We start from the raw sequence: 16,232 nt of genomic DNA, 5'->3' as shown, positions 1-16,232 counted from the left end.
CTCTGCCATGTCAGGTTAACACTACATATGTCTCACATGACATGTAAAAAGCCCCACGGACAGGCTGTTAGCAGTGCAACTTGTCACACCAGAGTGATGTCTTCCCAGAGCCCGGCCTCTCAAGTGCTCGCTCCCGCTAATAATATCATTTGCATTGGCTGACAATACTTCAAACTCCTGTTTGCCGTTCTAAAAAGGTAGTAGATAATTGCTTAGTTTGCCACATTGTTCACTCTACTGTGTTGACGTGTGCCTCAATAATGTGACTCATGGTGCCAGACAGTGAATATTTACAATTGTTGGAAATTAAGTGCACTCTTGGTTTTGTTGTGAGGGTGTATGCACTCAGTCGTGAAAATAGTTGTTGGAATAGTGCATGCTCATTAAAAGCAACCATCCAAGTCTAAGCAGAGAAGCTAATTACTTATAAAACCTCCTGAGCAGATGTCTGGTGCTGCTGCCATGAGGAGACGCCCTTTCTTCCCAGGGAAAAACCGCAAGTTAACACAAGTGATGGTCTATTTATATACAAGTATTACAAGGAAGCCTTACTGGAGAGAGAGAGCCAGTTCAGTGCCAATGAATTATATTCTGAAGTACAGTATTATTCTCATTAATATTCAGACTGGTTCATTTTGTAACACTGGAGAAAAGACACCACATTTACAGATAGTTAGTTAGTTAACTGCCAGATAATAGAAGCTAAGCATGCATCTGCAAACTTTACACTCACTGTGTGATGAGAAAAAGTTGAGAAATGCCATAAAAGTTTGTAACCAGAAAAAACAACAACAGGTGTATAAAGAACAGTTTTACTATAACTCACATATGTGCCTGTGAATACCTGTAGGAAAAAAAACACATCCTTTTGCAACATATATTTTAAAACTGTGCTAAGTGAGGGGACATCTCAGCATTTTAGAAATAAACAGTTTCACCTTTGAAAAATATGCTTGGCCACTTTCCTGTCAAGAGTGATATGAGTTGATCGATAGCACACACACACAAAAAAAATCTGTTGTTGTTGACTAGCAGCAGCTCTGAAGAACATAAACATGTTTAACCAGTCTTGTATGTTTAACCAGTAGGAAAAGTGTAAGAATCACATGTTACACTTTTATATTGGGTGTTTCCTTAACTAACTGTCTGCTGGCTTCAGCTTCATATATTTTACAGACATGCGAGGGGAACATTTAGCTCACTTTGGGGGAAAATGTAATTGATCAAAATGATCAGGTGCAACAAGATGGAGCAATATGGAGTGTGTGTGTGTGTGTGAGAATGATTAGCTTTCAAGCGCTGTCACCAGAAATAAAAAAGCACGAATGCGTGTGTGAAAGGGTGGATGTGACAAACAGTGTGGTCATAATAGAAAAGCTCTATACAAGTGCAAGTCCATTTACCATTTAAAGATGGGATACGTTACAGTGATGGATTGTTTTAGGGTTTTTGAACATCTGTCCAGGTTCTGTGTTCTCATTAGAGCAGCAGATATCTTCACAATTAATTTACTATGGTGTGAGAACCGAACTACAAATGCTGGGGTGAATATTTGGGGGTTGCCTGGACTGCATCACACCTCAGCTGTGTTTGTGTTGTGTTCTGCTCAGAGACATGGGAGCACCTTCTCTTGTTACCAGCAACCAGCAAATAATATACTTTTTCATGTGTGTGTGTGTACGGTAATTTCATTGGGGATAAAACTGACATTCCCCTTTTGAAGTGAACAACTTAACATATAGTTAACAGAACAGACTGCTTGTACTCGGCTTTTCCAAGGTCATCAGTCAGAAAAGGTTGTGGGCATATGAAACATACCATCTGGGCTGACTCTCACTTAGTCTGTTCCTGCACATGTAACTCACAACATGTTCTATCAGCATGCACCTGACATACATCTCAACGTGAGTGTGACAAATTGCCTTATCGGGCACCAGGTGACCACTTGATGCTGATGTGAACCTTTTCCAGAAAACCTCCTCCTTGTCGTAACCTCTCCCAAACCTTTCCTTGTATCATCCTACTCCAATCTCCTCAAGGTGGGATTTGTCTGGATCAATTTCATAATGCATTATTCATTTGAGAATTTAATCAAATATCTCCTCCACCAATCAGCCCAACCCACACCTCCCCTAACCCTCCCGTACCTCTCTACCCATCATATTGGTGATTGTTAGTGTCACCTGCAATAGCAGATTATCAGACAAATGAATTACTGGGTCACAGGTGAATTAGACGCTTGGCTGACTCTAATCTTTTTTTCTCTGGGAAAAGTAGCTTAGTGTAAGTTTTTTTTTTCTGCTTCTTTTTTTTTTTTGAGTGTGTGAGGAGAGGGCGAGAGGGGAAGAGAGAAAAAGTGCTTGAGAAAATCCCCTTTCTGCCTGGCTTCCCGGGGGTTTCTGCAGTGTAATGGTTTCCTTTGAGAGAGACACTGGTGGAAAGTGCTGATGCTTGTTGGCTCCGTGTGTGTGTGTGTGTGTGTGTGTGTGTGTGTGTGTGTGTGTGTGTGTGTGTGTGTGTGTGTGTGTGTGTGTGTGTGTGTGTGTGTGTGTGTGTGTGTGTGTGTGTGTGTGTGTGTGTGTGTGTGTGTGTGTGTGTGTGTGGACAGCTATTTTCCATGGCTAACTGAGCCACTGATGAGCTTGCCAGCCAGACCAGGGTCTTGTACAGTGTGTGACTTTTTTTTTGTATGTCTGCACAAGCACATGCAAGCCTTCTAGGCAAGCAGGTTTTGTAATCATTCTGTTGTCAGCATACTGTACGGTCACGCAGAGTGGATGCAATTAAAACCCCTGCAGTTGGTCAATAGAGCTACTGCAGATGTAATACAGCTTTGTTTTTATGACAGTAATTCATAGCTTCGCTGTCCGAGCGTCACTGTGTGCAAACATTAAAGGATACTGCTACATGTACAGCAGCAATCTGCCTTCAAAGTTGGTTAGATACACGTCGCTTTTCTTCCCTCCCCTCACGCCGGAGGACTGAAAGGCAAATGAGTGAGGGGCAGAGGGGTTCTTGTTGCTGCTTTGTTGTTCTGTTCTGTTTGCGCAGATGGAATTATATGATAATCAGAAATCAGCCAACATTGTTTCCCCTCTGCACACCCAAAGAGGGTGGGAAGCCATTAACCATCTCAAAGAGGCATTTCTTTTCCCTCCCCAGGAAATACAAATTTATTTGTTTTGATCTTATCTTCCTTTTTCTTCCTTAAGAATCTTATGTGCTATTCATGAGTGTACACACACACACACACAAAAAAAAAACACAGCCTCAAAATCTATTCATCTGCTATCTCGTTCACCAAGGACAAATTCTGTGCAGTATATTTAGTTCAAAAGGCTCTTTAGCTGGTGTTGTTCCACATCATCTGGCAAATATGTCATTTAGGCACCTAATATGACTGTGATGGCGATGCTAAGGAACAAAAATAGCTGGCAGCTGTTGCTCTTCTCCCACTCTTTCCTGCGTATTGTTTAATAAGTCAAGGTGGCGCAAAGTGTTTGAACCTGCAGTTTCTATACAGACTGAGCTTTACAGTATGTTGTTCCATGGGGGCAGGAGAGCTTGTTCTCAGACTCCTAGACTCCTACACAGTTAGAGTGAGTGCACTGCCGTTCTTAAACTATAGTTTGCAACTCACCTCTTGCAACATGAGTGACACACACACACACTAAAAATATCATGGAGCTTTTTACACATTTTAAAACGAATCAAAATGTTCACATGCAAATCAGATTTTCTTCTTGTTATTCAGACTCATGCTATATAATACTATTAATGTAGAGTGAAGATGGAAAATAATATGAAAGCACTCAGAGTCTATTTGACAGATATTGCCAGAAGAACTGTCCACCCACACGAAGCTTTGACCCCCATCTGCTCCAACTCGAAATGCACTGCGGTGAAAATATCTACACAATAATCTGTGAATCTGGCACATTGACAAATGCTCCCAGGTACAGCGTGTGCATCATCTTGGCCTCGGGGCAGCGCTTGTTGTGTTCCTGCATGTATGCACTGTATGTTCGGCAAGGATGCACTACTATGCCGTGGATTCAACTGTACAGTGAAGTCGTTGAGGAGCAGCCTCTCTACATCTTACGGGGCATCAATCCCTGTCTGTCTGCCTGTCTAGGCTGTTAACCACCTCTGGGCTGCACCATTGATCTCCGTAATTGTCTCCAACTCTTCAAAGGGAGCTGAGAGTTGGTTTGATCCGAGCTGTTTACTTTCACAGCCCCTATAGCCCTGCTCTCTGAAGAAGAGAGCTATCAACCACTTCAGGCATGAGCTAGCATATTATAGCACTATTACGGTGCGTGTGCGTTTGTGTGTGTGTGTGTGTGTGTGTGTGTGTGTGTACGTAAAAGAAAAGGAAGTAGAGAGAGCACCCCAGCGTAGCCTGTAGCCTTACAGGCCTGGGGGTGAGCTGGCAGCTTCTTGCTGTGACATAAAGGCGGGGAATTGTAACCTGCACATTGCCTGATATCTATCCATGATTCTGTGAGGAAATTACCACACAACAGCCCCTGTGCGGCGACTCTGTGCACAAAATTGCAGGCTACATTCAGCTCATTGTTTGTCTGCAAAATATTTTTTCTTGATGTCAAGACACCCAAGAAATTTGATAGTAATGCCTCAGCCAAGATAAAAGAGATGATACGACAAACAGGATGTAGAGCTAAGCAACGTGTTTTGTGGCTGATAAAAATGATAAAAGCACATCCTTCTCTGTGTGCAACTTTATTCAACTGCTGCATCTGTGGACCTCTACCACAGAGTCAGAGAAGGGGAAGCTGGTAACCACAACTTCTGTCCGGATGATCTGATAACGCTTCTCAGTAAGTAGCTGATAGCAAACACTTTCATATTCTCAGTGTATAGCTTGGCCTCATGTGCTCACAACAGAGACAGAAGAGAAGGGTCTATTGCTGCTCTATCAAAACAGCGTCAAGTTTGCCATGCTGTAATTTAAATATAGTTCTTGAGCCAGTAGAGGGGATTTGAATGGGGTCTTTGGACCTGCTACCAAGTCATGTTTACAGACTGTGAGTGAAGGGAGCCTTGATTTTTATCACCTCGTCTGCAGTGGGGTTAGCTATTAAAGTTTATGGAGCAAAGCTGAGTGTGTGGGGGAAAGACGCTGGTATAGTGTGCTTTCCATTGTACCAAGGGCAAGCTGCATTTGTCATAACTTGAGTTTCTTTTTCTCCTGCTTGAAGACATCCTACCTCTGAGATAGATGGGCATGGGCACGGAAAATCTGATTTTCTATTTAATAATATTCAAGTACATCCTCATGATTCTTGGAGCCCCGTGGAGGCTTCTGTCAGAAAACCAAGGTTGTCTGATAGTTGGCTGAGCACCAAAAACACATAGCCAGCATGATTAAGTAAGCATGAGCGCAAACAGAGGGAGGTAGATGTGAAATACAGTGGTAGGTCGGGCTTGTTGTTTGAGGGCAAGCATTGACAAGCTGAAGAATGTGTGTGAGTAGGTATGCGCACTTGCTATTTTTTTTTCTTGCCTTGTCTGTGACAGAGAATCACAGATCCTCAGGAGCCTTAAACTGTGAGAACGAGGGATATTAACTTGTCTGATGCGCTGCAGCGTTTATCATACACCGCTCTATAGATTCCTCTGTACTTACAGTAACCGCAGGAGAAGAAATCATAAAAAGGAGTTTCCCCTTGGAGAAAACCACAGTCGACTTGCAGTGAGTATCCACCTCTCAGGCTGATAAAGTCCAGCCTACCGTGAGTGCTCATGAGGTCTGAGTCAGATGCAAAAATATCCTCTCGGATCCTTTGGTTTTAGCACAGGAAAGTACTTTAAATGTTTGCAAGTAGCAGGAGATATTGCATCACAGAGTTACAGAAACTATTTTCAGCATAGTAAACACATTCAAGTACCTCCATTTGTTCACAGAGTTTGAGTGAACTATGTTCTTTCACTGCAAAAACTCAAAGTATTACCAAGAATATTTGTCTTATTTCTAGTAAAAATGTCATTTCTAGTCAAAACAAATCTAATTATACCTAAAATAAGACTCGTCACATAAAATGGTAGCTTGTTTTTGACACGTTTTACTTAAGTTTTTCTTTCTTATTACAAGCACTGGCAGATTTTTCTACTTGTTTTCAGTGAAATTTGTTTGAGACAAGTGAAAATTATCTCAAAACAAGTATATATGTTTTGATGAGTCTTATTTTAAGTGGAAAGCGATTAGTTTTGACAAGAAATAAGTCAAATATTCTTGGAAAGATTTTGAGTTTTTGCAGTGTTTGCTGACTTGTCTTTGTTAGCACACATGAATTGTTGCATTATCTGATTTGAAAAGCAAATTTCATGGTCCCAAACGCCCCCTCACCAACCCCCCCCCCCCCCCCCCCCCCCCAAAAAAAAAAAAAAAAAAAAAAAAAACACTGCTGTGTCACTGCAGATAGACAGTTGTGAAAATAACACAGTTGAGAAACTGGTAAATTCATTAAATGGAAAAATCTCCAACCCCCCCGCCCCCCAAGAAAGTATGGAGACTTGATATTCAGTGCATCAAAGATGGCATAATAGGATGGGATAATGATTTTGAGTTTGAGTTTGTTTGTCATTGTAGCCACTATTTCTGAGAGCTGTACTCCTCCAACAGCTGGCTAATTAAACTACCAAATGCCTTTAGTATTGACAAAATTGCATGGCTGTAGCTCTGGTATTCACATCACTCAAATGTTTCAATAATTTATCATAATACACATTGCACTTTATAATAATATACAGAAAAGTATCTATTGTTGTTTCTAATGGTCCACTGCATAATTTAGTTTAGATATGGATTATTATTAAACCCTCCATGTGTCCTCCTAATTTGCACTTGTTTAACTCCACTGTGAGATAAGAATTATCACTGAATTATGAGCACAGAAGTTAACTCATGGAAAGCTATGCCAATTACGTTCCCACTTCCATGATTTTACAGTCAGTAATCCAACTCGAGTTAAAAAGATAAAAGTTTTGCTTTCTTTTTATCAAAACCAAACCCAGAAGGCATTCGTCTCTCCTATTTCTGTTTCATGTTTGCACAAGACGGAGATTTTGTTTTACAGTAGGTGCATTTGGTGTCTTTGATACATTTCAAAAGTTATTCATAAAGTAGACAGAAATAGTACAAACGATTAATAAGGCATGTAATGGCAAAGAAAACACTAGAAGAACACATCAAAGTATTTTGTATCTAAATACAAATCGGTATTATTTCGCTGCCTAACGCTGCTTGGAGCACTCGCAGCCTTAGGACCAGCACAAGTGATATAACAAGAAGTGCACGGCATCTCAAGCACGCTACGTTTCCCCTACACAGGTTAGACAGAGCAAATTAAAAATCCCTGAACGACCATCTTATATCCAGCAGGCCAGGAGTCCAATGAAGGAAATGAAAGTTTTCATCCTTAAAACCTTATAATATAATATAATATAATATAATATAATATAATATAATATGATATAATATGATATAATATGATATGATATTCTTCGTCTTTACAAAAGTACCAAAAAGACAATATTGTTGTGGTTTCGTTGTCTCTCGTGCGCTATTGGTAGTGCAATGCAAAGAAATAGATGGGAAAGAGTAAAGGAGAGCGAGTTGCAGGTCTGGCTGCATCTCTGTCTGTCTGTCGACGTTTCCTTTTTTCTTTTTTAACAGATCAAAAGCAGGGGAATGAGGTCAAGGTAGAGAACCATGAAAAGAATAAGTCAGGGAGAATGTGAGGACAATGTCGAGGGTAGACAGCTAAGAATGAGAACATCAGCTCACCCGGGGAAAACACAACCTCCTGCTTTTGTCTGTGCTTGTCTGGGTTTGAGGGTGACTGGTTGTCTGAGATCCCCCCGTTTTCATCTGTGGGAAAACTTTGGCAGCCAGGGGCATTCGCTCTGTGATCTTTACATGAACTAACACACTGCCTATACGCATTCATGTAAGGCCCTTGAATAATGTGTATGCACATGCACAGCTGTGATAGTGTTCAGCCAGCTGTGAGTGCTGGTTAAAAAATGCTAAAAAGTAGGAATTAAGGAGGACTTAGGCTTTTCCCTTTACAGCCAGGAGCCTCACAGATTTCCATTGCGGTAGGTGGCGTGTGCTCTCCATGCTGAATGCAAGACCAATCCCTGCCAGTCTCAGTGTGCTTCTCAAGAACTCACAGTGTGAATGCTCTAAAATATGTCAAACATTTTCAACTTCAAAGTAGGGCATTAAAAAATGCCTGTTTTCTATGTGCTTGATTCATTTTTTGAACAAGCTTTGATGTAGGATTCTCAATGCAAGTCGTTATTCAACATACATTTCTGCTCCTGTAGAGTGGGAGTGCAGACAAAAAAAAGGCCACAAAACACATCAGTAATCACTGACAAAAAAAAGGGGCAGTAAAAAAAACAACAACAACCTAAAAATGTATTTGGGTTTGGCAGCAGCACAGATGGACATAAATACTGTTGCATACTCAGAGGAAGCAGTTTGTTAGCACACTGGGAAGCATCTCGGGTAATTTGTTGGCAGGTATGAGTTCATGCAGTCTCAGTCTTCGGCTTCTACTTGGCACCCAGGTCAGTAATCCACATGGTAATGAAGGCAAGAAAGAGCACTTTAAAATCCAATGTTCCTGCCTACGCCCCCTAATCCCACACCCCACTTCCCATATTAAGAAAGGTTGACTCTTCATCACCATGACCTCCAGTGCTCAGTCAGTGTGTTTGCACCAAATTGTTTGTATGTGCTTACAAATGTTAGGTGTTTGGGTAGGTGGGTGGGTGGGTGTGCGCGCATTTGTGCTTAAGTGTTTGTGTGCGCGCCGCATTGTGCTTGTTTGTGTACCTGCTCGGGGTGATAAGGGCCAGCGTGGAGCGCGTCCTTTGTTCTGCCAGAATTACTCATTCCCCTGTGTCAGCATGGGTAAATTAAACCCTGCTTAATCCAAGGCTCGAGCCCAGATAGTTAAAACCTAAGCTTAGTGTCACCGGTGATGATGTGCCGCGGTTTGTTCCTCAATTGTCTTGGTGACTCGAAGTGGATTGACGTGTTCCTCTCTCTGAGTCAGCTGCACGAGTTGATAAATATCTCACTTGGTTTTTATAATGTATGAAGAGTGTGTATTTCTGCAAGCCTCTTATATGATCATCAAGTATGCCAGTGTGTGTTTTGTGTTCATCTAAGTGCATGGAAACACACTCTCCTGCACATATACGTTGTTGCACTGTGTCGTTAGGATTTGTGTTAATTCAAGTAGCCATAACAAGTGTTTCTTTTCCTGTTGGCCATCTGAGTCACAGGCTACAACGGAGGTGTGACACACAACTCTGTCTCTCTCTGTCTCCGCGCTTTCTTCCTCTATATTCTTCCATAGCTCTCTCTCCCCCCCTTTTCTGTGTTTCTATCTTGGTTCGCTACACATTAATTGTCTGTCTTCCTTCCTTTCTGTCCTTTCCTCTTCTGTGTTGTTCTGCCCTCCTCCTCCTTCTTCCCCCTCTCTGGCTCGACTGCTTGTATTTGTCGACACCCTCCCTCCTCTCTTGTGGCTCCCACCTCTCTCTCTCTCTCTCTCTCTCTCTCTCTCTCTCTCTCTCTCTTTCTCTCTCTTCCTCTCCCTCTCTCTCGTGCTGGTCTCGCTTACTGTCAAGCCAGCCACAGCAGCAACAGCGGTAGCGCCAGTAGCTCACTGTAGCCAGTTCTCAGTCACGGCGTAGGCTGTAGTGAGTGTGTGTGTGTCTCTGTGTGTGTGTGTATGTGTGTGTGCGTGTGTGTGTATGCTTGTGTGCATGCGTGTTTACAATGTGTGTCTCAGCCAGTGTTGCCTGCAGCACTCCAAAGAGCGAATATACATGGACTTACTCTAACTGAGGACTGGAGGAAGATATGTAGGAAGACCGTCCTGGATCTAATTAAGAGGAAGAAGGAAGACATTTACATCTCTTTTCTCTCTCTCTTTCCCTCCGTCTCTCTCTCTCTCTCTCTACTTTAGTCCTCAGTTTGTCTCTCCCTGTCTCTATAGCGCTTTTCTCTACTGGCTTTCTCATTTGCTGCCGCTTGGACTGTATGCAACAAAACTGTAAGTGGACTTCCGTGTGTGTGTGTGTGTGTGTGTGTGTGTGTGTGTGTGTGTGTGTGTGTGTTGTTATAAACTGAATGTGGTTTTGCGTAGGATCTCACTTTGTCAGTTTTAACTTAGTGTGGCCATGCTTTATGTGCCCAAGTGCACACATTTGCATGTTTGTGTAAATGGCATGTCATGACATCTCTAATGACTTAATTAGGCCAGTTAGTAGAGCCCTGTTTGTAGCGGAGCAGCAGCATATTCTTGTAGACACTACCGACCTGACCTCCTTGGTATCAGTCTGTTCATATTCATAAATGTGTGCCAGATGTGTATTATTCAAAGACTGCCAAAACTGTCACTGCTGCCATTTACAGTATATGAAATGTCATTTGTTGGCGTAGCATCTGAATGAATGTCCTCTCCTCCAGGTATTCTCTGCAGTCTGTGTGCGTGTGTGTGTGTGTGTGTGTGTGAGAGAGAGAGTGAAAGACAGATGGGGAGAGAGGGAATGATTGAGAGAGAGTTGGTGTGTGTCTGTGTGTGTGTGTCACTCTGTCACCCAGGGCATGGAGAAAATCAATAGATCTACAGCTTGAGTTGGACCGTTTACCTCTGCCAAGTGATGGGCAGACACTGTGGCCTTCAAAGGTCCACAGACAAGATGCCTGCAGATGTACAGTGTGTGTCAGCGCTGCGTGCTCCTGCACAAGTGTCTCTCATTTTTGGATCCATGATTGATTGGTTGGTTGTGCATTTCTACGTGCAATCGTGTGAGTGCATGTGTTTGGATTAGGTTATGTCTAGTATTTGTCTGAGTTCATGTAAAAGGTCTTGCCAGTAAGGAACTGTCATTCTTTTTTTTGGAAAACTAGTGAAGGAGATCATAGATCAAAAGTTTCTCTTGTAGCTCGCGACGGGCATGGCCAATAGAACCAGTCAAGGGAATGAGGAAGAGCAGGCGGAAAGATAGATATAAAAAAGAGAGAGCCTGAGCATGTGAGAAGGGAACAGAGTAAGACCATCATAATCAATCCTCCATGATCCTGGAAGAGCATCATTTATCTTCTTTTCTCACTCCACTCCTCCTCTTGGCCCCATCCTTCTCTCATTTTCTGTGGTATAGCCACTTTGATCTTGCGCAAGAAGACGGTCTCCAGAGCTTCATTACTTTTAAAGCCTTCATCGTGAGGGGCCATAAAAAGATGCTAAGGAATGGATTTTTAAGACCATTTACTAGACGTTCTGTACCGGCTTGCGAGTAATGGCTACATAGGGATATAATGTTCCTCCACGGTGTGTAATGGCCTTCTGTGCCTGGTGCGCCTTGTGCTCTGGGTTATCAGGGCAAACTGGGATTGGCCATGATACGTCAGTGCCCAAGAATATGACGTTGCGCATATTAAGTGGTGCCTACTGGGGATCCTGGCTCTGTTTAATTCATAAGGACATGCTTGTGTGCTGCATAAACCCTCTAACTGAATATGACTCTTGTCGGTGTGTGTGTCTTTCCCAGTAAATTTGAACAGTGTTTAAACCTTTCACCATGTTTCAATATAAGATATTGTTGCACTGACCTTGCATTTTTGGTCTCTTCCCCTTTCTTTCTTTTTTTTTTTTTTTCCTGTGTGTTTACGCATGCGTGCGTGTCTCAATGTTTGCTTTCTTGGGAGTGGGCTGGGTTCAAGGGAATGTGTTTTGGGCAGCGTTTTTGCCGTAAGCATGTGGGGATTTGTATGGGGCAGCAGGAAAATGCTTAGGGAAAAAATGATTGAGAGAAAAGGTCAGTAGACAGGATGCCCTTTTTTTATCTACAAGAGACTGCGGAGACCAAAAACAGGAGAAAAAAGCAGTGCAGTGGTAGGAAGAGGGAGAAAGCTTGATTACAGGCAAAGGTGAAACCACATAGCCAAACATTTAAAGAAAGGAGAGAAGAGAGGTGAAGTAAGAGCATGTTAGTGTACCCAACTGAAAACAGCAATATAAAGAATATTTTTAGCCAGAGACTCAAACTAATCTCATGCAGTTTAAAATCCAAGTTACGTCTCTGATGACTTTTAGGCAATGCAACAGTGATGGCACCTTCGTTAGAGGGTGCTTGTTCTCGTCAGTCATGGTCTCTTAACCACAGCTGCCATGTGACTCCAGCTTTATCACACTCTTGCATGTTCTCATGCTCCTTACACTATCTCACAGCAGGGATGCAACAACTTTTTCTCCCCTGATGTTTACAGTGACCCTCATTTTCCCACTTTTCCCATGTAGACTCTGAACGTCTCACTGTGTGGGACTCATTATAACATGCGGTCAACGGCAGCGGTTACACAAAAGAATTAGCCGGCGGCTCTGTGAGCTGGTGAATTTGATAATGACACAGAGAAGAAATGTGTATGTGGGTTTCTCATGTCATTTAATTTGTTATGATTCATAAATCAAATAAAATATTTAATATGCATTTGTAAAGCAAATGTGCCAAAAAATTACACAGATCAAGCTCATTATATTTTGTATTAGCCTTTTTTCTTTTTTCTTTTTTTTTTATAGATTCATTACTGATTAATTGAAGTTATCAACCTGTAATGTAGAGTTCTTGACTGCAGCTATAGTTTTGATCCTATTCTCAATTTGATACTTGGATCTATACTGATCTGGTGTACTGTTTCATCCCATTTTCACAGGCTGGCTTTGTGCTCTCCTCTCTGTAAGGTGGAGAGTATCTAGTATGTATGTGGAGCCTTACAGGTGTTTGCTTACAATACCTGAAACTCATTTGCATTGCTTAAAACAGACAATCCTGTTTTTATCTCTAAAGGCAACGCCTTTCACAGCTGTCCACAGGAACAGAGTGGGGCAAGACTACAATTTACCTTTGTGTTGTCACTTCAACAGCACTGCTGTCAGCAAGAAAAAATACAACAAAAAGACTTACATTTGGTGGATGAAAGAACAGGAAATAAAACTTAAACATCTCAGAATCTCAAAGTAGTTTGTGGAAACATGCGGCAGATACTTTAATTAAGATCTTAAAGGTTACAGGTACAACTTTTTCATCAAAACAAATCATTTTTCAAAAATAATACATCCACAGAACGTCTAGAGGGGTGCAGAATAAAAATATGAATTTTACAGATTTGTTTTTTTATAGTAGGATATAAATAATTGTTTTCATAAATTTTGATGGGTCCAAAATTTATAAATATTTACACCTGGTTACATTGGCAACATTGGCATGAAATGATCTGTGCGTCAACAGCATACGTTGATGTCACATGAGGCCTGATCGTGATAGCTCTGTGGAGAAAATGGCATTGTGCTAATAACTAACGGTCACCATCAGCCAGTACTGTAACATTTCCGGTGCAGGTGTGATGCTGCGGGTTTGTCTGCAGGTGAGTTAGTGTGAAATGATTCAGATGTGTTTTCAGTCCACTGTCAACACCGGAGCTGCTGCTCGTTAAATACGTTTAGCGTAAACTTACATGTAGCTTCGGCTACTAGCCGCTCCCTATAGGCGTTACCTGGCAACCAGTACAATTCAAGGTTGAAGTGAGAGCGGGCGAGTGTGAGTGCAACACCTACTGGCAGGGAAGAATTAAACTTGTAGCTGACACCTTTAATTCTCCAGTAAGATGACGGATGTGGAATCACCTCTGTGCTTGTTAATTACCAACATTTTGTTTTAGCTTTGTTTGGTGCAGCCTCTGTCCTTGGCTCGGTCTTAGCCCTCCCCTCCCACAGCACAAGCCCACAAGCGCGTTGATGCTGTTACTCCCAGGTGCAGGACATATATATGTGTGTGTGTGTGTGTGTGTGGATGTGCTTGCATCTGAACACCGCCTTTGAGAGAGAGTGTGTGTGTGTTTTCTATGAACGTGGATCATCTCTCTTCTTTACTGATGGGCCTGTCCCCTACCTCTCTCTCCATGACCCACTTCTGGTGTGCTGACACCCCCTGTTCACATCATGCCTGCAGCAAACACATGTTGTCAGAGCAGTGAGACAGGGCAGGGAGAAGGTGAAAAGGAGACAGAAAGGGGGAGTGGATGCACGTCCCCATGCCTTGTGTCAACAAAATCACACATATTTGCTTAGATTACAGGGCTTAAAGTGATTACTGGCACATTATGTCTCACATGTTGCTCTTTCTAACACCTCCATGTTACAGTATGATGAAAAGAAGAAAACACTTGCTCAGTAGTCTATTCATTTATTTCTTTTTTAACTTGATGGTGAAATACTTGGTCTTGTGTTAACCTGCTTTTGTCCTCTCTTTCTTGCTCTACAGAGCTGTTTCCTGGGTAGTGCCACATTTTCAGTCGGTGATCTGCTGAGGGCTAAAGATGAACGACTGACCTTGAGTCTCAGGTAAGTGTGTAGCTTCTGTCATACTCTATTCATTGCTCAGTGCGTTGCTCCGGGCTAAATAAAATTCTGACTTCAGAGTCCAAAGATAACATCTCTTCACACAAGAACTGACAGACAAACTTAAACATCAAACTGAGATGAGTTGGGAAGAGAAACCAATCCACAGATGTTGCAACAGCAGTTTCGGGATCGGTGCAGTAGCTGCCAGTGTTGTTTGTATCAGGGATGTTGTGTTAGCATGTGAGAATACAGTTCTCTGATGGGCTTTTTGTTTTGTTATGCTAGATAGGGCTGGGAATACATGTCTTTTCTGAGAGTTGATTAGATGAAAGGAATAAAAAAGAACACCTGTGTCTGTGTATAAAGAAGGGGGCGTGTCATTCTCTTATTTTCAAGGACCATTTTAATACACTCGGGGACACTTGGAACCAAAATTGGGCCATCGTGGTGCAATACAGAGAAAAAAGAAACATTTTTAAAGGTTTGGGCTGTGTAGAGCAGAATGTGCTCTCTGCTTTGAGTCAGTAATTGCTTGATGAAAACGAATCAGCTAACACAGAAAAGGGAAAAGTTTGACCCCCAGATGTGCAACTTATTTCACAGACTTGCTTAAAGACAAGACTCTAAGGATAAACTCAGAGACCAGTGGTTTTGTCTTTTGTATTAAGGTAATAAGTTCCTGAATATTAATAATGGTGTGTACTTCTCACAAGGTGCTTGACATGGTTGCTAAGATGTAAGATGCAGGTCTATGAAACAAACAGCAACAAATTTGACAGGCATGAAATAGTATTTAACAGGTACAGTAGGTTTAGAAATTTAACACACAGCAATAATGAGGTGTTGAAACATTCACAGGGTGTCGGCTAATTTGTTTTTTTCAAAATGTTGCATACTTAAAGTGACTGTCTTCTCTGCATGTATTTCACTGTAACTTAAGCTAATGGCACAGATGTTGGCAGACATGTGAAGTTATTAGTGACATCCACCTCAGGCGATCACCTCCTACGCACTGGAGGTACACAAAGCGTTCACATACAGTACAGTAAGAGTCTCTCATTTAAACCACACTGACGATGACCACGGCTGGAGGCCGTCTGTCGACCTCAGACATTTCAATAATGACCATTATGGCCATTATTAAATGTTGAAACAGAAAACCTTTTTTTTTTCTAATTTCTCTTTGCCAGCGACAAACAGCCCATCCATCCAATTTTTGTGAATGCAATATCTCATTAATGCCTTGAGGGAATGTTTTCAAATTTGGCACAATTATTCATTTGGACTCAATGATAAGATTTTGGTGGTCAAAGGTCAAGGTCATAGTGACTCATGAAGAGAAGGAGACAACCATATACCTCCTAAAAAATTGGCTAGTTGGCAAACAACCACAAGGTATTTAATTCTAGTTTTGTTTTTATATACATACGACCCTGTGATATCACTGGTGGATGTGATTGCAGGTGCACCTATCACTGATGTCAGGTGTGCTAAGAGGTCAATCAGTAAGACAAAGCTATTCGCATTGCTGTTCACTGTTACTACTGCTAACTACATCAGTCCTATGTTATGGCTCCATTTACTGTCATAGCACTGGAGTCCTTTTCTCTGCTGTGCCCAGTATGAGACGACTTCTGTTTGGACACTAAAACCTGCCCTGAACAAAAGACATTATACTCAGGTCAGTTGTATTAGTCATTATAGTGATGAGAACGTTTCTGACTGAATCAGTGAGTATCATGCAGCTATTCAGGACAGAGGGCAAAATATTCTTCTGTACTT

General features: G+C 41.9%; 1 protein-coding gene across 1 annotated transcript in view; it reads left to right on the top strand.

The window, feature by feature from the left end:
• The window catches only part of inpp4b (inositol polyphosphate-4-phosphatase type II B), a gene marked incomplete at its 3' end in the record, with an annotated part of 138,200 nt that overhangs the window by 38,619 nt on the left and 83,349 nt on the right, over nt 1-16,232 (top strand). The window contains exon 5 of the mRNA XM_083972504.1: nt 14,371-14,450. Within this exon, the coding sequence (XP_083828630.1) occupies nt 14,371-14,450 (80 nt within the window). The remainder of the gene's footprint in view (nt 1-14,370; nt 14,451-16,232) is intronic.

The sequence above is a fragment of the Trachurus trachurus genome (assembly GCF_905171665.1).
Source record: "Trachurus trachurus genome assembly, chromosome: 1".
NCBI classification, from domain to species: Eukaryota; Metazoa; Chordata; class Actinopteri; order Carangiformes; family Carangidae; genus Trachurus; species Trachurus trachurus.
Note: the sequence above shows the minus strand (reverse complement) of the source record. Positions and strands in the feature narration are given on the sequence as shown.